General features: G+C 45.6%; 1 protein-coding gene across 1 annotated transcript in view; it reads left to right on the top strand.

Moving 5' to 3' along the window:
• The window catches only part of sdhdb (succinate dehydrogenase complex, subunit D, integral membrane protein b), a 28,342-nt gene extending 9,898 nt beyond the window's left edge, over nt 1–18,444 (top strand). Inside the window, exons 3-4 of the mRNA XM_072486398.1 lie at nt 4,254–4,398; nt 15,116–18,444. Of these exons, the coding sequence (XP_072342499.1) occupies nt 4,254–4,398; nt 15,116–15,281 (311 nt within the window). The 3' untranslated portion in view covers nt 15,282–18,444. The remainder of the gene's footprint in view (nt 1–4,253; nt 4,399–15,115) is intronic.
• The last annotated feature ends 6,117 nt before the right edge of the window (nt 18,445–24,561 follow it).

Here is a 24,561-nt window from a genome sequence, read left to right as displayed (position 1 = left end):
ATATATAACTCTTGGCTATTGACCTCTCTGCTAACGGAACAAAGTTATAGAACATAGCATCCCTGCAGTGCAGAAGGAGGCCATTCGGTCCATCAAGTCTGCACTGACCCTTCAAAAGTGCACCTCACCTAAGCCCGCTCCCCCACCTTATCCTGCAACCCCACCCTAAGGGGCAATTTATCATAGCCAATTCACCTAACCCGCACATCTTTGGACTGTGGAAGGAAACCGGAGCACCCGGAGGAAACCCACGCAGACACGGAGAGAACGTGCAAACTCCACACAGTCACCCGAGGTCGGAATCTAATCCGGTTCCTGATGCTGTGAGGCAGCAGTGCTAAACACAGTGCTGCCTTGCTGCCCCACATCCTTCCTATCCACTCTGACTATGCCCCTCATAATTGTTTACACCTTCAGTTAAATCTCCTTTCTGTCTCTTCTGTTCCAAAAAAGAATCCCAGTCTATCCAATCTTTCCTTGTACCTAACATTTTCCATTTCTGGAAGCCTTCTCTTGCCCTCTCCAGTGCGATCAGTACCTTCCTTAGTGCGGTTACCAAAGATGTCCAGTAATTTGCTAACTGTGTGCGTTTGCTTCACTTATGCAAACATGCTGAATTATTCATTTGAGTGTTTGGTTGCTTCACACAGGAACTGTTTTTCAGCCCTGTCCCCCTCCAGGCCCATATAACTGCTGTAATTGGTTGCTCCCTAATGTGGCCCTTAATCAGGCGATGGTGTGATGAGCACGTGGCCCAGGGTTGAGTGACAAAGCCTTTCCTCCCCGCATTTGAATGTGCCTGACTTCTCCTCAATGCCTGCTGTCATGGTATTGCTAAAGAAGCTAACTGTGCAGGATTAGAGAAGTGAATCTATGACCTAATGTAGCAAATTCATGTTCTGCTCGCCATTTGTCTAGTAATCTGTCCTAAATCGGGAAATAATAAACAAAATTAAAATATACATCTGAACTGCATCTTTCTCACTACTGTGTGCTGTGACCAATCTATTTATTTGCTTTCAAAAGGTTTCAGACATGGCTCCTGGTTTATAATAAGAAGTTGATCTCTACTGGGTGAGCAGTTGGGACACCATAATTAGCTTTTGGCACCTGAGAACTCGGCTAATGTTCCTGCTGGATAGGAGAGATGCATGGTTGCTCACAAAGGGCACAAATGGGCTCAGCTGTGGTCTTCCCTACCGTTCAGTTGCCATCTGGTACCCGATGACTTGGCTTACGTAGTAGCTGGCGAATGTGAAACTATATTTCAGCATAAAGCAACAAAACAAAAATATAATGGATTTACAAACAAAACATATTAATATGAAGCCATGGGGTGTCGATTTGTGTCCACAGTTTGAATTGAGTGCCTGATCTCAACTAGTATTGAGTAAAATTGAGCCGACAGCTCAAAAACAGTTTTGTTCAACTGGTCTCTGCTGGCATTTAAGCCGTTGGAGCCTCTTCGTCTCACTCTATCAGCATTTCCTTTTGTTCTTTATCCAATTTTATCCCCTCCTTTTTTAGTAATTTTCCCCATCTGTTCTGAAGACATTAATTGCTTAATGAAGTGCCTTTTTAATGGGTGTCAGTTGCCGTCTGCTAACTGGCGGACGTGTAACCCGGGACAAGAAGTGTCGACCCTTGTCACTTCTCTGATGCCCTCCTTTCAACCTGCCTAACTCGAGGAGGAACATGTTCAAAATACTTTGACCTGCCTAATTACTGGCACAACAAGTTCCTGCACTTCAATAATTCTGTTTGCAGCCCATTCTGGTGTGCCTCTAAGTTGATGGCATGAGTGAAATCTTTGCTTCCAAAAGTCTCCATGGTTGCCCATCCCCCCATCCACTTGTGCATGCACGTTTTCCACTCCTTGGGTGTTTACCGGCTTGGGTCACTGTCAGTGCGGAGTCCACACGTTCCCTCTGTGTCTGCGTAGGTTTCTTCCGGGTGCTCCGGTTTCCTCCCACAAGTCCCGAAAGACGTGCTGTTAGGTGAATTGGATATTCTGAATTCTCTCTCAGCGTACCCGAACAGGCGCCATAGTGTGGCAAATCGGGGATTTTCACAGTAACTTCATTCCAGTGTTAATGTAAGCCTACTTGTGACAATAAAGATTATTATTATTGTAATTGTAGCTCCATGACTCTCACTCCGGTGCGTGAGTCAGGAAGTTGTAGGTTCAAACCTTCTCCAGAGAGTCAAGCACAAAATCTAAACTGACACTTCAGTGCAGTATTGAGGGAGTGTTGCGCTGTTGCTGAGGTGTGTTCTTCCTGAGATAACATTAAACCAAGGCCATATCCTCTCTCTATTGTAAAATATCCCTCATAACTATTTTGGAAAAGAGCAGGCAAGTTCTACCAATGCCCAACATTTATTCCTCCACCATCATCACAAAAACACATGATCTGGGCATTATCTCATTGCTTTTTGTGGGATCCTACAATAGTGACTGCACTTCATTGTCTGTGAAGTGCTTTAGTATGTCCTGAGATGTGGGCAGGAGTCACTATTGTTATGGGCCAGAGTTTAGAGAACCCCAAAGTGTATCATGGAGTTCACCTGACCCACAACTTTTAATAGATTGTGGTATGGGGAGCACACGGCCCACTCTACAGGTGTGGTACAGCAGAAATGGAAAAGTATTTTTAAAAACAAAACAATTTATTCTATGAATTCAAGTTAACCTTTTTAAAACATACAGTGAACATCTTAGCAACCATCAATTCAAATACATCCCCCAAAGAATACAACACGAAGTAATCCTTAATAACTTCCCAAACAACATCCCAAAGACAAAAGAAACAACTTTTAACAGAAGCACATTAGGTTTACATTCACTACTGAGAACATTTATAATTCTGAATTCACCAAATAATCAAGAGATAGTCTTTTCATGGCAGAGAGATCAACAGTACACCTGCTCTGTCTGGCTTCAGCTCCAACATTGAAGCGAAACTAAAACACACCCTGCAGCCATCAGCCTAAAAAGAAAGTAGAAAGCTGACAGACAGCCCAGCTCCACCCACTGTCTGACATCACTGCAGTTGTAAACACCTATTCCTTAAAGGTACTCTCACTACAGATATTTATATACACACCCATTTATAAACATCCATTTCTTAAAGGTACTGTCACATGACACTATGTAAGTTCACATCAGTCTTTTAGCGCTTGGCTTTTCCTTATTTCCATTCTTCTGTTCCAGTGCTGGTGACCACAATGCCCCTGTCCCCCGTAATCCTGTCTGCTCTCTTCCACCTTGTCTTCTCCCTTTCAAAAATGAACTTGAAGCTCCTTCTGCAATCACGTTTTTGGTTCCGAAGTCTAATTCTGTCTACGTCTCATGTTGCTTGGCAGCTATCTTGCTTACCGCCATGTAAAGAGACCAGAGTTGTTTTTGTGTACTACTTTTGTGTACTGTTTCTGAAGCTGCAAAGGAAAGTTTTATACATTCGTATTTCTGCCACTTTTGAAGAAAAAGAGGAAGGACTTGATTTCAACTCTGCCAACATTTCCAAGAAACTGATAACTTCTCAGAGGAGCCATGTGTGGGAAGGAGAGTAATTAGCCTTTCATTTAACCACAGGAAGGACAGCAACCGGAGCTAGGGCACAGTAGGTTAACAGGAAAATAATGAATTATGTTGTAACACCATTTCATGGAGCAATGTTCATAGACGTATATTGTGAGCAATAACACTTAATTCTTGTGACATTCCATTTTCGCTTGTGTTTAAGTAAATGTGAGTGATGCAGAAATACAGACTTCAGATAATGAGATTGAGAGCATAATTAGGAATGACCATGGATTGGAAAGATGTCCTAATGTGATTCACAGATAATCTCACCTGTTCCACCTTCTATCAAATCTGCCTCCCTTCCAATTGTTCTAACCGCAAAAACAAGCACCTGAAATTTGACCTGAATTCCTAATGTTGCGCAATTTCTAACAGTGCCGTATTTTCTGTTTGTATTTATCCCAGTTTACTTTTGATTCACCGTTTCTAAGTCTAAATCGTTGGAATAATTTTTTTCACAAAAGAATAACTGAATTATCGGAGTTTTTAAACCCTCCTCCAGAAATTGGTTTCTGCAACAATTCTGATTTGCAAACTGGAATCATAGGGTCGTTTACGTGGCAGGTACTGTACAATTACATTAGCGTGGTTAGCTAGATTTGTACATCGTGTTATCGACATCATGAAGTCCAGTTATTGCATCTCATTTTATTCTCTCTTCTGTTAGCTGGTTCAAAAGCTGCCTCTCTACACTGGACTAGTGAACGGATACTAAGTGTAGCATTACTGGGCCTTTTTCCTGCGGCCTACATCTACCCGGGAGGTGTCATGGATTACTCACTGGCTGCAGCTGTCACTCTCCATGGTCACTGGTATGATCACTTTTTAAGTTCTTGTGGGTAATTTATCGTCTATTTTTTTCTCAATGAATTATTGGGACAAGGTAGACTACTCGGGAAGAATGACAGAGGAGGGGTGTGGTAGTTCATTTATGTGACGGGAAATTGGGATTGTTTCCTTTAGATTTTTTTATGCATTCATCGGATCTGAGCAGTGCTGGTAAGGCCAGCAATTATTGCCCATCCCCAAACACCCTTGAGCCATGAAGGTGGTGAGTTGCCTTCTTGAATCGCTGCTGTCCATCTGCTGTAGGTACGTCCACAATGTTCTTAGAAAGGGAGTTCCCAGGATTTTGACCTAGTGACAGTGGAGGAATAGGAATATAGAAGAGAATCACCTTCGTTGATTTACAGTTCCAAGACTGCCTTTACACTTAAAAAAAAAAAAAATTTTTAGAGTACTCAATTCTTTTTTTTCCAATTAAGGGGCAATTTGTTGTGGCCAATCCGCCTACCCTGCACATCTTTGGGTTGTGGGTGTGAGACCCATGCAGACACGGGGAGAACGTGCAAACTCCACGCGGACAATGACCCGGGACTGGATCGAACACAGGTCCTCTGTGCCATGAGGCAGCAGTGCTCGCCACTGTGCTGCCCCAACACTTGTTTGGATATTGCGTATGGTTGGATTGGGATGATCTAGCAGCCTGTTGACACTTGTTGCTTAGGGACTGTCCAATGCCGAGTGGCCAATTGAGTGAGATACTGGCAAGTTGATTAGCTCCCATAAGTAATTCGGTAAGTGAATAGGAGTTTGCTGATGATACCAAGTTAGGTGGAAAGCTAAACTGTGGGGAGCACACAGAGAGGCTTCAAAGAGATATAAGCAGGTTAGGTGAATGGACAACAAGGTGGCAGATGGAGTATAATGTAGCGAAATGTGAAGTGATTCACTTTGGTCATAAGAATGAAAAAAGAAGGTAAGAAACTCGAGAGGCTGAGTAAATCGGGTTCATATTCTCTGGCGTTTAGAAGGATGAAAGACAATCTAATTGAAATCTACAAAATTCTAAGGGGGCTTAATCGGGCGGATGCTGAGATTGTTTCCACTGATCAGGAAATCTTAAAGGTACAGTCACACGATAAGCGGCCAGTCATTAGGGCTGAGATGAGGAGGATATTCATCACTCAAAGAGTTGTGAATCTTTGGAATTCTCTCCCCCGGAGGTTTGTGGATGCTCCATTGCTGAAAATATTTTAAGGCTGGGACAGACAGATGGAGAGTGGCCGAGGAAATTGAGTTGAAGCCCAAAGATCAGCCGTGATCGTATTGAATGGTAGAGGAGGACTGATGAGCCGAGTGGTCTACTACTTTTTAAAATAGATTTAGAGCATCCAATTCTTTTTTTCCCAAGTAAGGGGCAATTTAGCATGGCCAATCCACTTACCCTGCACATCTTTGGGTTGTGGGGGTGAGACCCACGCAAACACGGGGAGAATGTGCAAACCTCACATGGACAGTGACCTGGGGCCAGGATCGAACCTGGGTCCTCGGTGCTTTGAGGCAGCGGTGCTAACCACTGTGCCACTGCGCCACCGCGCAGCTCCGAAGTGGTATAGTCCTCCTCCAATTTCTTATGTTATGGACCAGTGTCTTTGGGAGAGGCAGAAAAGCCTTCCCTTCTGAAATAAAAACAGAAAATGTTAGAAACAATCTGCAGGTCAGGCAGTGTCTGCAGAGACAGGAAGTTGAAGAGGGATCCAGTCTGAATGGTTACACGAGACCCATTGCCAGCTTCCGTTATCCAAGAAAATAGGAGGATATGACCTTTCACCCTGCCAATCTAGCTTTTGAGGTCTGTGCTGGAAGTGTAGAAAGGCTTTTAGTTCTGAGTCCTAATTTTTTATGTGAAGTATGCATAAATAATAGTCTACCAAATTTAAAATATATGTGTCATGCTATTCTTTGTGGTTCACTTCTGTTTTAAGATGGTTTTTATCCTTTTGCTTGTTGGACACTGAACATGTAAGAAATTTATAAATTTACACCTTCATGAGTTTTCTTCATGGGATGCGAGTGTCTTTGGCATGGTCAGCATTTGTTGCCCATACCTGATTTATCCTTGAAGGTGATGGTAAGCCACCGCCCTGAACCGCTACAGTCCGCTTTAAGGGTGTGGGATCAGTGGAGGCAGCATTTGGGACTGGAGGGTGCCTCGGTGTGGGCACAAGTTGTAGCCACCTGGGTTGGCCAACTCCCAACGTAAAAGGGAGAACAGCAAAGGCTGCAGGGAAATTCAGCCAACAGAGGCAGAAACTAGCAGGTGCAAGTTTACTGTGTATTAAACTCTGCAAAAGCCCAGACAGCATCGATACAAGCGACCATCGGCATAATAATGTCACAGACATCTACATACCGATGAGCGATCCCCGGGAACAATCAAAACATTTGGGATAAACAAGGCCAAGCCAGACTCCTCGGCGCCAGCAGGAGCCAACACAAAAGAGGTTAACGGACATCTCAAGACCGCCCATCGATCAGGGAACCGCTCCAGTATTGGAGAAATCGAACCAAGCGATTGGAACGAAGTCCAATCACTTGGAACCAGGTACAGGGTCCGCCCCGAAAGGCGGGAAGCCCCTGGGGACTATAAAGTTAAGCCCCCAAGTTCAAATCGTCCTTCTTGACAGGGTCACTCAGCAATGCGAACCAACCCTTGACAGTGACCGGTTCAGCTGCCGCCAAGAGCCCGTAAGTCTTAAGTCAACGCGCGCTACGAGATAGGCGCTCCTAGCTACCAGCCCGTACCAACCTTTGAATCCCGCAGACTCAGAACCCGAACGAAAGGCCATTTGTTCCCCTGACCTGGTGGGCCAGTCCGAAGCTAAGTATTGGCCTGTTAGTTGTAGAAGTAGCTTAGAAGTGGAATTTATGCATGAGTAGCGATTACTGTGTATAATAAATGTGCTTTGATTTGAATCTTACTAATTGGTGTATTGAGTTATTGATCATTACTTGAACTTGAACCTTGTGGCGGTATCATAAAGGTACCTGGCGACTCGAGAGCAAAGGTTATAAAACAGAGCCAATTGAACCAACCAAAAGTTAACAACAAGGTCTGCGACAACCATAGTTTGCGCCGGGGGGGCGGGGTTAGGCTCAAGGTTTTGTGGGTGGCGGCGAGCAAGGATAGAGCGATTTGGTGGCCTGTTTATAGGGAGAAAGTTTGCAAGGTTGGAGAACCTGGAAGAAGTACGAGCTGTCCGAGGAAACGGTTTTAGGTACCTGCAGGTCTAGGATTTTGTGAGGAGAAAGGTGTCGTCCTTTCCTGGGCTGCTGCCCCATGGGGTTGCAGGATAAGGTATTGTTGAGGGATGAGTTCGGGGAAGGTGAAGGTGTCCCAAGGTCTACAAAGAGTTGATGGACAGGGAGGGGCCCTGGTGGGGGGCATAAAGTGTAGGTTGGAGGAGGAGTTGAGAGGGGAGGTGTGGGACGTGGGCTGAGGCCCTGCGGAGGGTGAATGCGTCCTTGTTGTGTGGGAGGTTAAGCCTCATTCAGTTTAAAGTAGTTAATTGGGCACATATGACAGCAAGGATGAGTAGTTTTTTTGAGGGCGTAGAGGATAGGTGTGGGCGGTGCGCAGGGAGGCCCCGCAAATCACGTCTACATGCTTTGGACATCTCCGAAGCTGCAGGGGTTCGCCGATGTAATGTCCGAGATGCTGCGGCTGACGGTGGCCCCAAATCCAGAGATGGCGATACAATTCTTTTGAGGTAGTAACGAGCAGGGTAGATGTAGGGGAACCAGTAGATGTAATATACTTTGACTTCCAAAATCATTCAATAAGGTATCATGCAAAAGGCTACTTAAGATAAGAGCCCATGGTTTTGGGGTAGCATATTAGCATGGATAGAGGATTGTCTAACTGATAGAAGACCGAGAGTTTGGATAAGAAGGGCATTTTCAGGATGGCAACCTATAACTGGTGGAGTGCCACAGAGATCAATGCTGGGGCCACAATTATTTACAATATATATTAATGACTTGGACGCGGGAAGCGAATGCACTATTGCCAAGTTTGTAGATGGCACAAAAATAGCTGGGAGGCAAGTGGTGCGGATAACACGAGTTTACAGAGGCATATAGACAGGTTAAGTGAGTGGGCAAAAACCTGACCGATGGAATATGTCTGAAAATATGAAGTTATGCACTTGGGAAGAATAAAGGAGCTGAATATTATTAAAATGGAGAAAGACTGCAGAAACGTGCAGCACAGGGATTTGGGCGTCCTCGTGCATAAATCACTAAAAGCTAGCATGCATGTCCAGCAGGTAATAGGGATGGTAAATATCCTATTTATCTATTTATTTCAAAGGGAATGAGAGTCTAAAAATAAGGAAGCATAGGGAAGCCCTGCTGAAACTATACAAGGCACAAGGCACAAATTAGACCACAGCTGGAATACTGTGAACAGTTTTGCTCCCTTATCTAAGGAAAGATAGACTGGCATTGGCGGCAGTCCAGAGAAGGTTCACTAGGTTGATCCCGGGTATGGGAGGATTTTCTTATGAGGAGAGGTTGAGTAGATTGGGTCTGTCCTCATTGGAGTCAGAAGAATGAGAGGTGACAGGGTAGATGCTGAGAGGATGTTTCCCCCGGTGGGAGAGTCTACGAATAGGGGGCATAATCTCAGAGTAAGGGGTCGCCCATTAAGTTATATGAGGATAAATTCCTTTTCTGAGGGTATGAATCTGTAGAATTCTTTACTGCAGAGGGTTGTAGAGGCTGGATCATTATGTATGTTCAAGGCTGAGATGGAGAGACTTTTAATCAGGAAGGGAATCAAGGGTTATGGGGATAAGGCAGGAAAGTGGAGTTGAGGATTGCATCCGATCGACCATGATCTCATTGAATGGTGGGTAGACTCGATGGGCCGAATGGTCTACTACTCAATCTTACGGCCTTATACCCAAGGAAGAGAAGGGTGCAGCTCTGCCCTCAGCATCACTCAACAACCCTCAGATTCGTTGGGGAGAAATTAGGAAGGCAAAGATTTGCTAACCAGTGTCAGTTGCTGCTCTGCTCTGCATGCCGAGGATGCCCGTGTTTCTTGCTCAATAGAAACCAAATGAATGTTCTGGACAAGAGTGACCAATTTGCTTCTGAACTGGGTGGAGTCAGTGTGCCTCAATTCTTCGCCTATTGGACCTTCCGAACTATGTTTTCAAGTCCTTCTGAAATGCTGATCCCTCGTTATCTGTGTAATCTCCTGTCCTACATCCCTGGTTATAATCAGCCCATCATCAGTGGCCATATAGCTGTCTTGGCCCTTAATGCTGGCATTCCCCTTTGACATCTCCAAATAGGTTGATCTTTAAAATGTTCTGTCTGGTCAAGTATTGATAATGGTGCTGAGAAGTGTCTTGGATATTTCACTACATTAAAATGCCCTATAAACATAAATTGCTGCTGTTTGGGATAAATTGCAAACCATGTTCCACATTGTTCGATTATGTCCACTAACTGAACTGTACACTGGTGAATGCAGTTTTCATGTTGGTGATGGCTGGCACATGACTGATTTCTAAGTCTGTTTACAATAAATGTACTTCTGCAATTAATCAACGTTGGTGTGCCGACGAAAGAGAATTGATACTTTTTTTGTCTCAGATACAAATTCAATTTCTCTGGTCCTTGGGTCCTTGAGCTGAAAATAGAATTTGTTGTGGTTAACCCACACATTTACTGAAACTTCTCTGAAATCAATACATGTGACTGAATTTCCTGGTTCGAAAGAATACTTTTGTGTTTGATGGTTATGAACATACATTTCACCGCTGTTTGTTTGTTCCATGAGGGAAATTTATTTGACGAGTTTACAGTAACTGGACTAAAATCGAGCGATAGTCACCTATTCCGGCCGTTGGTGTTGGGGGGGGGGGGGGGGGGGGTGGGTGGAGGGGGGAGAAGAGACCGGGAAACAGGAATAGAGCAGTAACTGGATGAATAACCTTGCTTGTAAAGCAGTGTGGTAACCTTAAACGTGATAGGCACGATTCATTCTGAATACTGCGAGAAAATAGTGCACGAGAACAGAGTCCAGTTCACATAAAAGCAAATTACTGTGCATTCTGGAATCTGAAACGAAAACAGAAAATGCTGGACAATCTCAGCTGGTCTGGCAGCATCTGTGAAGAGAAAGTGGAGCTATTGTTTGTAGACCGGGCAACTCTTTGTCGGAACTTTAGTCAAATAGCTTGAACCTGCTTTCTCTGCAGGTTTGCACACCAAGCGTGCTCACTTAAGCAAGATGCCCAGCCTCTGCTGATGGCTGCCAAGCCATTACCGTGTGGGCGGCAGGGTAGCACAGGGGCTATCAGTTGCTTCACAGTGTCAGGGTCCCAGGTTCGATTCCCGGCTTGGGTCACTGTCTGTGTGGAGTCTGCATGTTCTCCCCGTGTCTGCGTGGGTTTCCTCCAGTTTCCTCCCACAAGTCCGGAAAGACGTGTTGTTAGGTGAATTGGACATTCTGAATCCTCCCTCTGTGTACCCGAGCAGGCGCCGGAATGTGGCGACTAGGGGATTTTCAGTCACTTCATTGCAGTGTTATTGTAAGCCTACTTGTGACTATAAAGATTATTATCATCAGGGTTGAGTTAGCACCTTCGGTGACCAAAGTAAACTTGGCCAAACCAGTTATGCAATGGCAAAATCTGCCTTTTAACTGTTAGGTTTATGGTCCATCTTGTTGAATGTTTTGGACAGGCCTGTGCTATTGGGTACTTTCTTCCATTTAAAAACAGATATGTGACATCCTGCTCTGCAGTACCTGCTCAAGTGATAAACTGCCTGCGCCCACATCCCATAACACTGCCCCTTTAGTTGTGTTGTTTATAGCTCTGCTTGAAGCAACCACAAATAATGTTTTGCGCTGGTGATTCTATCTTTTAACTTCTTTTGTTCTTTTAGTATTTTCTCTACCCTGATCCAAAGGATGGTGACTGGTGTTTAGAATAGATAGATTAGAAGTTTGTCACCGAGATGCAACACCTCAGGGAGCAATGGAGAAAACTGAGAGAACTAAACTAACCTGGGAAACAAAGGATTTCATAATGTACAGCAGGTATATAATTGTGCATGGTAATGGTTGGGCCACCTTTGGAGTATTGTGTGTATCCCATCATAGAAAGTCCATGAAGAGAGTGTAAAATGTTGACGTGTTAGAGATAAATGGAAAGGCCAACTGGAAATGTTTTAACTGACATGGAAGGCCAGGGTAAAGAATAAGAGCTTTTAATAATGCTGATGGGCTTTGATAGTGCGTATTTAAAGACTATTTACTCTTGATGGAAACTCCGTAATAGCGGGACGTTGATTTAAAATTGCTCATCACCTCCCACACTGCAGTAAATTTCTTCAAAACTGCTTTTATAAAATTTGACCTAGATTGGGTGCTCAACTCTGCAATGAGGCTTGAACTCATGACCTTCTGACTTAGAGATGAGAATGCTACTATTCCTTTCCCCTTTTCCTAGGCTTTCTTTTCTCTATTTCTGCAGCAGAGGGACAGAAGTTAGATTGCTGTTGGGAAATATTTCCAGAAGTGTCTCCTTGGAGCGCTTGAGTGCCACTTCACAGCCAGTTCTGGATACCTTGGAGCAAATTTTTCTATTTTCCTTCTTTGCTACAAATATACAATGCCCTGCGCAGCCGAGGGATGTGAGCAGCTATTGTAGGAATGGAATCACTGCGGAAATCCCAAATCTGACCTTTCTGCCCAGTTTTAGTTCTTCAGATTTGTCTGGTGACGATTCCTGAAAGTGGAATATCACTCGGGATCATTCTTCAGTTTGCTGCTCTCTCTAATGTTGTTTTTGCGTCACTCACTTGACTTTTTCTGCTTTGGCTTTCTTCACTGCAAAAAAATCTTTCTAAATGTAGGAACTGGGAAGGCTATTTATAATATAATCGTTTTTATTGTCACAAGTAGGCTTACATTAGACTTGCATAACATTACATTGGATGGCACGGTATAGCACAGTGGTTAGCACTGTTGCTTCACAGCTCCAGACTCCCAGGTTCGATTCCCAGCTTGAGTCACTGTGCGAAGTCTGCACGTCCTCCCTGTGTCTGCATGGTCTCCAGTTCCGGGTGCTCCAGTTTCCTCCCACAAGTCCCGAAGGATGTGCTGTTAGGTAATTTGGACATTTTGAATTGCCCCTCTGTGTACCTGAACAGGCACTGGAATGTGGCGACTAGGGGCTTTTCACAATAACTTCATTGCAGTGTTAACGTAAGCCTATTTGTGACAATGAAGATTATTATATTGTACATTAACTTCCTTTAAAAAGCAGTTAGACGGTTACATGGGCAAGGTGGGTATAGAACATAGAACTGTACAGCACAGTACAGGCCCTTCGGCCCACAATGTTGTGCCCAACTAGTCTGAAACTAAGATCAAATCAACCTACTCCCAATCATTCTAGCGCACTCCATATGCCTATCCAATAACCGCTTGAAAGTTCCTAAAGTGTCCGACTGCACTACCATAGCTGGGAGTGCGTTCCACACCCCAACCACTCTCTGAGTAAAGAACCTACCTCTGTCATACCTCCTACATCTTCCACCATGAACCTTAGTTATGCCCCCTTGTAACAGCTACATCTACCCGAGGAAAAAGTCACTGAACGTCCGCTCTATCTATCCAGTTTACAACTTGTGTTTAGCTTTATTAATTTTCGGCTTTAGGTCAAGTTATTGTCACCCCCATTCCATTTGCTTTTGGGTGTGGTTATATTCAACTGTGATGGCGTTTTGGGGTGGGGAGGGTTGGATTTTAGTGTTAGTTTGCTGACGGTGTCTGCTGGTCTCCCTGAGTCATCTGACTTGGCTCGGTGACCATCTTGGGTGGATCATTTTGCTTTATCTTAGTTGTGTCCCTTGTCTTAATATCTCTCTTTGGGAATGGCTGACTCTGGTTTGAGGGGTGATGGGAGACCTGCAAGCTGTCTGGTTACCTGGAATGTTAGGGGTTTGAACGGCCCTGGAAAACGGTCCAGCACGGTTCATCTCTGATAGTCTTTTTGCAGGAAAAACATTACATATTAAAGATTAAACCAGGCTGTGCAACGGTTGGGTTGGACACGTTTTTCATTCCAGTTTCAATGGTAGGGCCGGGGTGTAAAAGGGCCCAGGTCTCCTCTTCTCAGACTATTGCTGACCCCAGTGGTTGATATGTTACTGATTGTGGCTCCCTGTTGAATACCCCAGCAGCCTTGGTCAACGTGTATGCCCCTAACTGGGATGATTCAAGCTGCAGAATCCAGAAGGCTGTGCTGGTTTAGACTGGTGAGTGCAGACTGGACGGCATCAGTAATGACTCTGTTTGATTGATTTACTTAGTGGCCGATCAATTGGCACAAAAGACTGTGCTCAGCTCGGTAACAGGTGGTGATTGGATCAGATCCCACTGGAATTGTTTCAGAGTCACGAGGTTCCAGTTTTGATTCTGGCAGCCTGGATGAAGAGATCTAACTAACTCTCTCCAAAAAGATCTAACTAATCCTCTCAAGAAGGCCACAGTAGGGGCGGACTCTCTCTCTCCAGCAAGTCTGTGTGCCATTCTCCTAAGACTGCAGAGGCCTGAAGTCAAACCACAAAATGGAAGCAAGGTTTGATGTGAAATAGAGTGTCTCTCCAGAAATATATAGGCCTGAACACACAACTTGAGCTGAAGGCCCAGAATGAGAAATAAGGCATTTCTCTAGAAAGCCTGCTGCCTGTGAATACTGTATTGTCTAACCTGAATTAATGACTCTACAAAGAAACCCATTATCGGCTGTAAACCAGAGACTAGTGTTCTAAAGAACCGCCAGCTGAAGCAAAGATTCTTATCTTTTGACCTTCATCCTTCTGATTTATCACCCATTAAGTAACAACATTAGCTTCTGAGACAAAGTAACCAAGTGAGATGGAATACAACCAATCAAGAAGTGCTAGTCCTAGGAAAACTACCGGCCATCACACAGCAACCAATAAACCATTAACATGGAACAGAAAGATAATCAAAAAAATCATCTTGAAAATCAGTCATCCTGCCAAATATTTGATTTAAAAAGTCATGGAGAGATATGGGCTAAATGCGGGCAAGTAGGACTAGCTTAATGATAGAAACTGTGCGGCATGGACAAGCTGGGCCGAAGGACCTGTTTCCATGCTGTAAACATCTATGACTCAATGACTCTATAACATGTTAGATAGGGTGGACAGTGAGAGCCTTCTCCCGCGGATGGAAATGGCTAGCACGAGGGGACATAGCTTTAAACTGAGGGGTAATAGATATAGGACAGAGGTCAGAGGTAGGTTCTTTACGCAAAGAGTGGTGAGGCCGTGGAATGCCCTACCTGCAACAGTAGTGAACTCGCCAACATTGAGGGCATTTAAAAGTTTATTGGATAAGCATATGGATGATAATGGCATAGTGTAGGTTAGATGGCTTTTGTTTCGGTGCAACATCGTGGGTTGCATACTGCGCTGTATCGTTCCATGTTCTATGTTTGCAATGACATTATAGCAGGGCGGAGGAGTGACCTGTTTATTATTCTAAATTACAACCTCGGTAAATAGGCATTCACTGTGCACTGTGAAATGCATGGTCTGTACAATGATTTGGGATTTTGTTTACAATCTCACTGCCTGCTTATTTCCTCAGTTAATTTTGTTTTCCTTCACCAATCTGTTTTCTTTCAGGGGACTTGGGGAAATAGTCACAGATTACGTGCGTGGAGAGACCAAGGTGAAGCTAGCCAAGATGGGCCTCCTGATACTGTCAGCTGTCACTTTTGCTGGCCTGTGTTACTTCAATTACCACGACGTGGGGATCTGCAAGGCTGTTGCAATGGTCTGGAGCCTCTAATTCTCTAGCTGATCATGATGCCGTCCATCCATCCAAACCATTTCTGGGCTTACTTTGGTTTAAAAAAAACTATATATATTTTCTTTTATTATCTCGATAATTATTTCTTTACAAAGAGCTGACAAACATTTTTCCGAATGTATCTTTTGAAACCTCTGTCTACACTGATCGTAGATGTTGCCTTATGTCATCCAGTCCTACTACCGGCCTTGTGATTAAATTGCACTTCCCACTCCAGTGTGTGCAAGTTCCCATTGCAAAAATCTTCATTTATTTTTATTGCGTATCCAAAGGGATTTATATCGCACAAGCATACAAGCCAGAAGAAATGTCATTCACAGCTATATAGAAATCATCGTATTATTAACATCAAATTGTGCTTCTACCAAATAATTACTGATTAGCAACATAGGAGCAGACCATTTGATCCATCTGGTCCATGCCAGTGTTTCTGCTCCACATGAGCCTCCTCCACCATACTTCACATCCTATCAGCATTTCCTTTTGTTCTTTTCTCCCTCCAGTTTATATAGGGCAGGATTTCTCAGCTGCGCCCGCCCTGTGACCCGAAATTCCCGCCTGAGGTCAACGGACCTTTACATAGTCCCTGTCCTGTCCATGGCAATCTTAACAACGGGTGCGGCCGAAATATCCAGCCATAGCTGGATCTATGCCAGATATGCCTCAATGCATCCATGTGGTAGCGGATTGCACATTCCAACCGTTCTCTGGATAAAAGATGATGAGAGATTGTTTGATTTGAATGAGTTTGTTTTCATGGGCCTTGTTTTGTCAAAACAAGACCCTAGAAACTCTTTCCCCCCCCCCCCCCAGCTGTGAAGCCACAGTGCTAACCACTGTCCTACCATGCTGCCCTTAATAAACTCTGGAATAAACCCCAGCAGTGGGGCAATAGTTAGCACTGCTGTCTCACGGCGCCGAGGTCCCAGGTTCAATCCCGGCTCTGGGTCACTATCCGTGTGGAGTTTGCAAATTTCCACCTGTGTTTGCGTGGGTTTCGTCCCCACAACCCAAAGATGTACAGGGTCGGTGGATTGGCCACGATAATTACCCCATTAATTGGAAAAAAAGAATTGTGCATTCTAAATTTTTTTTTAAATGTCGCGAAACAGAAGTATCAGAGAGCTTTGTAAGTAAGCTTTGCTGTACTCTGCTGTTACATCATTGTTCTTGAAGTGACGAGTCTTGTTGGTAATTGTGGCTAGAGAAAGGAAGTTTCTTACGGGATGGGGACACTGAGGTTTTATTTGTGTCTTTGGAACTGGTGCCCCTGCCCCTCCTCCCTCTCAACAATGGTTTGCACAGGTCCAATGTGTAAAGAGTTTGGAAAAGCACACAGCACACAATTTGCCACAGTTTGGAGTACGAATAATAACAATTATCTTTCTAATCGCCAATCATTGTAACAACCCATTAGGATGGGATGTGGAAAGATACAATGACCAGTGTGTCTGGTTGTGTGTGAGATCTGTGGGGGAGGGCCAGGTGGTCTTGGACTGGAATAAAGGGAATTTTAGCATCTGTGTGACCCTGTGACCTGCTGAGGCAGTGCTTCATTGTGACATTTGGGTACCAGAATTAGAAAATCTTCATTTTATCTGCAACACTGACTTCATTCACTGTTCACATTTTTCAGCAAAAGTATTTGAAGGAGGTTTGCCTGATAATTCTGGGTTTAATTTAATTATTTTATAAATTCTTAGTTTACTGGTTGTAATCACTGATTATCTGTGCATAATCTTCGCTGTTTCTGGGAGTTTGCTGTAACTCCTACACTCTTAACAGTGACTGTACCTTAAAAGTATTTTATTGGCCGTTAAAGAATGTCCTGAAGGTGCTACAAAAATGCACGCCTTGTAGCAATACTGATGAACGCAGGATCTCAGAATGTATGCAAGGCAGAAGATTTGTCTGTCTTTAGCTTTTTCTTTACTGAAAAAGTGGGCTTGATTCTACAGTCATCAACACGGTTGGCTGCCACAATAGCATCATCTGCCAGCACTAAAAGAATGAACCAAAGTATGAAGGCCCAGCTGTCAATTTTGGGGACTAGAGAAGGGACAGAACGATCATTCAGGAGTCTTTCTCCAGATCACGATGAAGTGAGTGGAGCTGTAACGTATATTTGTGAATGTTGGCCTAAAATGAGATTTTGTTTGGCAAAAATAAGACTGCTTCTTTCACTTGTTGAAATGGATCGATTATAGCGCAGTGTAAATAGTGGGTAGAAATCTCAAACTGCTCTTGTGGTTTTGGATGTCATTCCATCCAATGTATTACTTTAGGGCATCTGAATCCTTTGGTTGAAGTTCAGTGTCATCAGTCACTGTGCCAAGAATTCCGAACTAGCTGCTGTTAATGTATAACTAAGTTTTGCAACCTTTCTTCTTGAGCTTGCATCATTGAAAAATATTATGCTGCAAAAATGTTTCATAACGTAGCAGATAACACAGGTGATAACTGTAGATTGGCAATATGGCTTCACTATGACTCATGTGGTCATGGGAGAGTAATTTGTGCAGAGTCTGAATTGTAGGCCTGCCTCACAAGCTATGATTTCAACAATGTGCATGATCAATAAAAAGGAATCTTCACAAATTTGGAGGAAGTTGGAAGAGAAAGGAATGTCCCTCCTCAGGTTACAGTGCAATGGATTTATGCATGCAGGAACATTTTGTCAGCAGCTTTTTGCCATGATGCATTGTTTACCCCTCCTGTGTGTATGATATGTAAACGACATGCTGAATGCATGCCTTTGGAAGCTTTGACAAAGAGTCATCCAGAGTTGAAACGTGAGCTCCCATTTCTCTCCACAGATGCTGTCAGACTTGCTGACATTGTCCAGTATTTTCTGTTTTTGTTGTAAAGGTATAATATGTTCCTTTAAAACTTTGGCATTTGTTTAAAAGAAATTGTATAAGTCAGTAACATCTGGTAATCTGTAGTTCTCCATAAAATCAGCAATCCTTAATACTTAAAATGTTGACCAATCAGTTTCAATGATGGTTATTACTAGAATTTTCTGCATTCATGCAAATCGTTAATTCTTTGTACATAATTTGTAAACTACAGCTTTGAGCTGAAGTGATTGCTCCAATAAAGCTGAAACCCAGTTAGAATAAAACTATGCACTCAATCAAAACTATTGACTTTTTGTTGCAGCACAGGAGATTCATGAGAGATGCTTGAGCCCCTTTCTCGGAAAGAGTAATTGTAGTTTCCCATTCCATTCTACATAGTTTTTACCTTCTGAGTCCTTCTGAGTGAGTGTCTTCTAGGTAAGGTTCCACCATGCATGAAAGCCATGTTGGGGAAGGGGAACCCTTACCCATTAGACGCAATCTCGTGTTGAGAGCTCACGTCTGAATTGAACCTAAACCTTCTGCCTCAAGAGATGGTCCAGTGATCACTCCATTCAGACAGTAACTCAGTATAGTCCATATTTGCTTGTGCTGCCTGGAGTGAGGTTGGGCTTACTCTAGACGCAATAATGCTACCAGAGATGCTGTATTAATCCCAATTCCTAAATCTGTTCTGAGCATTTTTTAACGGCAAGTTACTTAACAGAATATTATTTTGTGTATTTGAGTTAGGTGGCACCCTTTCTCTGATGTGGGTACTATTGTAGATGCGATGCTGGAAGGGCCCTGAAATGCTCAGTGGAAGGGTAAATCAATAAATCAATTCCATAGGTGATTAATTGTCTTCAGAGCCCTGCCTCGGTGTTCCCTTGGGATAAAGGAACGTGTTTTGAACCCAAATCTAAAGGGAAAGTATCAGTGAAGGCAAAATTGGATTGTTCAATGACTTGGTGTCATGGTTGCCTCTGGGATGATCTTTGAACCACACTTATCCATGCCATCACTAAGATTGCCTATTTCCACCTCCATAATGTCACCAAATTATTTCCCTACGCAACTCTTCTGCCGAAAACCTCAACAATGTGTTGTTTTTAACTGCCAGACTTGAACATTCCAAAAGACCTAACGCCTGTCATCTTGACGTCATCCCAAAAACCTTGGTCACCCATGTCCTAACTGGCGTTAAACCCTGTCCACCCTTGTACCCACTGACCTTCCCTGACTCCTGGTTTTTTTAAAATATATTTTATTCGAGTTTTTTGGCCAAACATAACAATACGTAGTGGTTCTTTTACACAACAATAAAGCAATATAAATAGCCGTGGCCAGTTTTAAACAAATAAATAAATAATATATATAAACAAAATCAAAAGAAAAACAAAACTAAATGGCAACTGCCTTGTCCAAAATAAATACTCTCCAAAATTACAGTCCAACAGTCCAATATACAATTACATATACCAAATACCTATACATGTACAATAACATCCCTGAGAGTCCGTCCGATTCCTTCCCCCCCCCCCCCGGGCTGCTGCTGTTATCTACTTCTTTTCCATTCCCTCTATCTTTCTGTGAGGTAGTCGACGAACGGTTGCCACCGCCTGGTGAACCCCTGAGCCGAACCCCTTAACACGAACTTAATCCGTTCTAACTTTATGAACCCTGCCATATCGTTTATCCAGGTCTCCACCCCCGGGGGCTTAGCTTCCTTCCACATTAACAATATCCTGCGCCGGGCTACAAGGGACGCAAAGGCCAACACGTCAGCCTCTCTCGCCTCCTGCACTACCGGCTCTTCTGCAACCCCAAATATAGCCAACCCCCAGCTTGGTTCGACCCGGAACCCCACCACCTTCGAAAGCACCTTTGCCACCCCCACCCAGAACCCCTGTAGTACCGGGCATGACCAGAACATGTGGGTGTGATTCGCTGGGCCTCTCGAGCATCTCGCACACCTATCCTCTACCCCCAAAAATTTACTAAGCCGTGCTCCAGTCATATGCGCCCTGTGTAGCACCTTAAATTGCATCAGGCTTAGCCTGGCACACGAGGACGATGAGTTTACCCTATGTAGGACATCCGCCCACAGCCCCTCCTCAATCTCCTCCCCCAGTTCTTCCCATTTCCCTTTCAGCTCATCTACCATGATCTCCCCCTCGTCCCTCATCTCCCTGTATATGTCCGCTACCTTACCGTCCCCCACCCATGTCTCTGAGATCACTCTATCCTGCACTTCCTGCGTCGGGAGCTGCGGGAATTCCCTCACCTGTTGCCTCACAAAAGCCCTCAATTGCATATACTGAAATGCATTCCCTTGGGGCAACCCATATTTCTCCGTCAGCGCTCCCAAACTCGCAAACGTCCCATCTACAAATAGATCTCTTAATTGTACTACCCCAGCTCTTTGTCATGCTCCAAATTCCCCATCCATTCTCCCCGGAACTAACCTATGATTGTTTCTTATCGGGGACCGCACTGAAGCTCCCGTCCCTCCCCTATGCCGTCTCCACTGCACCCAAATTCTCAATGTAGCCACCACCACCGGGCTTGTGGTGTATTTCTTTGGTGAGAACGGCAACGGCGCCGTCACCATTGCTTGCAGGCTAGTCCCCTTGCAGGACGCCCTCTCCATTCTCTTCCACGCCGCTCCCTCCCCTTCTCCCATCCACTTACACACCATTGAAACATTGGCGGCCCAGTAGTACTCACTTAGGCTCGGTAGTGCCAGCCCCCCCCCCTGTCCCTACTACGCTGCAAGAATCCCCGCCTCACTCTCGGGGTCTTCCCAGCCCACACAAAACTCATAATGCTCTTCTCAATTCTTTTGAAAAAAGCCTTCGTGATCACCACCGGGAGGCACTGGAACACAAAAAGGAATCTCGGGAGGACCACCATTTTAACCGCCTGCACCCTACCTGCCAATGACAAGGACACCATGTCCCATCTCTTGAAATCCTCCTCCATCTGTTCCACCAACCGTGTTAAATTAAGCCTATGTAATGTACCCCAATTCTTGGCTATCTGGATCCCCAGGTACCGGAAGTCCCTTGTTACCTTCCTCAACGGTAAATCCTCTATCTCTCTGCTCTGCTCCCCCAGGTGCACCCCAAATAACTCACTTTTACCCATGTTCAGTTTATACCCTGAAAACTCCCCAAGTATCCGCATTATCTCTGGCATCCCCTCCGCCGGGTCTGCCACATATAGCAACAAATCGTTCGCATATAGAGATACCCGGTGTTCTTCTCCCACCCCTAAGTACTCCCCTCCACTTCCTGGAACCCCTCAGTGCCATGGCCAGGGGTTCAATCGCCAGTGCAAACAATAACGGGGACAGAGGACATCCCTGCCTCGTCCCTCTATGGAGCCGAAAATAGTCAGACCCCCGTCCATTCGTGACCACGCTCGCCATCGGGGCCCTACACAGCAACTACCCACCTGATATACCCGTCCCCAAAGCCAAATCTCCTCAGCACCTCCCACAAATAATCCCACTCCAAGTCCAAATATTTCTTATAGAATTCAACTGGGAATCCGTCTGGTCCCGGGGCCTTCCCCGCCTGCATGCTTCCAATCCCTTTCACTACCTCCGTCTCAATCTGTGCTCCCAGCCCCACTCTCTCCTGTTCCTCCACCTTAGGAAATTCCAGCTGATCCAGAAAGCACATCATTCTCTCCTTCCCGTCCGGGGGCTGCGCTTCATATAATCTTTCATAAAATGCCTTGAACACTCCATTCACTCTTTCCGCTCCCCGCTCCATCTCCCCCTCCTCATCTCTCACCCCCCCATCTCCCTCGCTGCTCCCCTTTTCCTCAGTTGGTGGGCCAACAACCTACTCGCCTTCTCCCCATATTCGTACTGTACACCCTGTGCCTTCCTCCATTGTGCCTCTGCCTTACCCGTAGTCAACAAGTCAAACTCTATATGTAGCCTTTGCCTTTCCCTGTATAGTCCCTCCTCCGGTGCCTCCGCGTATTGTCTGTCCACCCTCAACAGTTCTTTCAACAACCGCTCCCTTTCCCTACCCTCCTGCTTTCCTTTATGTGCCCTAATAGATATCAGCTCCCCTCTAACCACTGCCTTCAGAGCCTCCCAGACCACTCCCACCTGTACCTCCCCATTATCATTAATTTCCAAGTACCTTTCAATACACCCCCTCCCCCTTAAACACACCCCCTCACCTGCCAATAATCCCATGTCCATTCTCCAGGGTGCAAGCTGTTGTTTTTCTTCCCCTATCTCCAGGTCCACCCAGTGTGGAGCATGATCCGAGATGGCTATAGCCGTGTACTCCGTTCCCGTCACCTTTGGGATCAGTGCCCTTCCCAAAACAAAAAAATCTATTCGTGAAAATACTTTATGTACATAGGAGAAAAACGAAAACTCCTTACTCCTAGGTCTACTAAATCTCCAGGGATCTACTCCTCCCATCTGCACCATAAAATCCTTAAGCACCCTAGCTGCAGCCGGCCTCCTTCCGGTCCTGGACCTCGATCTGTCCAGCCCTGGGTCCAGCACCGTATTAAAGTCTCCACCCATTACCAACTTTCCCGCCTCTAGGTCCGGGATGCGTCCTAACATACGCCTCATAAAATTGGCATCATCCCAGTTCGGGGCATACACGTTCACCAATACCACCGCCTCCCCTTGCAGTTTGCCACTCACCATCACGTATCTGCCCCAACTATCTGCCACTATAGTCTTTGCCTCAAACATTACCCACTTCCCCACTAGTATGGCCACCCCCTTGTTTTTTGCATCCAGCCCCGAATGAAACACCTGCCCCACCCATCCTTTGCGAAGTCTAACCTGGTCTGTCAGCTTCAGATGCGTCTCCTGAAGCATAACCACATCTGCCTTAAGTTTCTTTAGATGTGCGAGTACCCGTGCCCTCTTAATCGGCCCGTTCAGCCCTCTCACATTCCACGTGATCAACCGGGTTGGGGGGCTCTTTACCCCCCCCCCCCCCCCCCCCCCCCTGACGACTAGCCATTTCCTTTTTCAATCCAGCTACTCACCCGGTTCCCACGTAGCTGTACCCCCGCCCCGCCCCCCCCCTCCCATACCAGCTCCCCCTTCTCCCCAGCAGCAGCAACCCAGTTAACCCCCCCCCCCCCGCTAGATCCCAAGCTAGCGTAATTGCACCCCCCATGTTGCTCCCAGAAGTCAGCAAACTCTGGCCGACCTCGGCTTCCCCCCGTGACCTCGGCTCACACTGTGCGAGGCCCCCTCCTTCCTGCTTCCCTGTTCCCGCCATGATTACCATAGCGCGGGAACAAAGCCCGCGCTTCCCCTTTTGGCCCCGCCCTCAATGGCCGGCGCCCACAGCTCCTCATCCTCCCTCACCCCCTCCCGCACGACATGGGGAAGAGAGAGAAGTTACAGGGTCGCAGGTTTAACAATCTGGGAAGTCTTCTCTTCCCCCTTTTCCCCCCTTCATCCCACAAATTCACACACACCCTTTTATCCCAAACGTTCTTTTTCTTCTGGCCCGCTCACTCCAGCTTCTCCTCGACAATAAATGTCCACGCTTCGTCTGCCGTTTCGAAATAGTGGTGTTTCCCTAGATGTGTGACCCACAGTCTCGCCGGCTGCAACATTCCGAATTTGACCTCCCTTTTATGCAACGCCGCCTTGGCCCGATTAAAGCTTGCCCTCCTTCTCGCCACCTCCGCACTCCAATCTTGATACACGCGGATCACCGCATTCTCCTACCTACTGTTCCGAGTTTTCTTGGCCCATCTGAGGACCATCTCTCTGTCCTTGTATCGGAGAAATCTCACAACTATTGCTCGAGTTTCTCCAGCCCTCGGTCTTCGCGCCATAACTCGATAGGCTCCCTCCACCTCCAGTGGACCCGTCGGGGCCTCCGATCCCATTAACGAATGCAGCATCGTGCTCACATATGCCCCGACGTCCGCCCCCTCTGCACCTTCGGGAAGACCAAGAATCCTTAAGTTCTTCCTCCTCGCATTGTTCTCCAGCACCTCCAGCCTTTCCACATATCTTTTGTGTTGTGGCTCGTGGATCTCCGTTTTCACCACCAGGCCCTGTATGTCGTCCTCATTCTCAGCAGCCTTTGCCTTCACGACCCGAAGCTCCTGTTCCTGGGTCTTTTGCTCCTCCTTTAGCCCCTCAATCGCTTGTAATATCGAGGCCAACAGCTCCTTCTTCATCTCCTTTTTGAGTTCATCTACGCAACGCCGCAGGAACTCTTGTTGGTCAAGGCTCCATATTAAACTGCCTTCTTCTGACGCCATCTTGCTTTGTGCCTGCCTTCCTGGCCGCTGCTCTTGAGGATCCACCGCAATCCGGCTACTTTCCTCTCTTTTTTCCATCTGTGTCCGGGGGGGATTCCCTTCTGGATTACCGCACAGTGTTATTTGCCGTTAAAATT

This window comes from Scyliorhinus torazame, chromosome 21 (genome assembly GCF_047496885.1).
Source record: "Scyliorhinus torazame isolate Kashiwa2021f chromosome 21, sScyTor2.1, whole genome shotgun sequence".
Classification (NCBI taxonomy): domain Eukaryota; kingdom Metazoa; phylum Chordata; class Chondrichthyes; order Carcharhiniformes; family Scyliorhinidae; genus Scyliorhinus; species Scyliorhinus torazame.
This window is presented reverse-complemented; position numbering and strand designations above follow the sequence as displayed.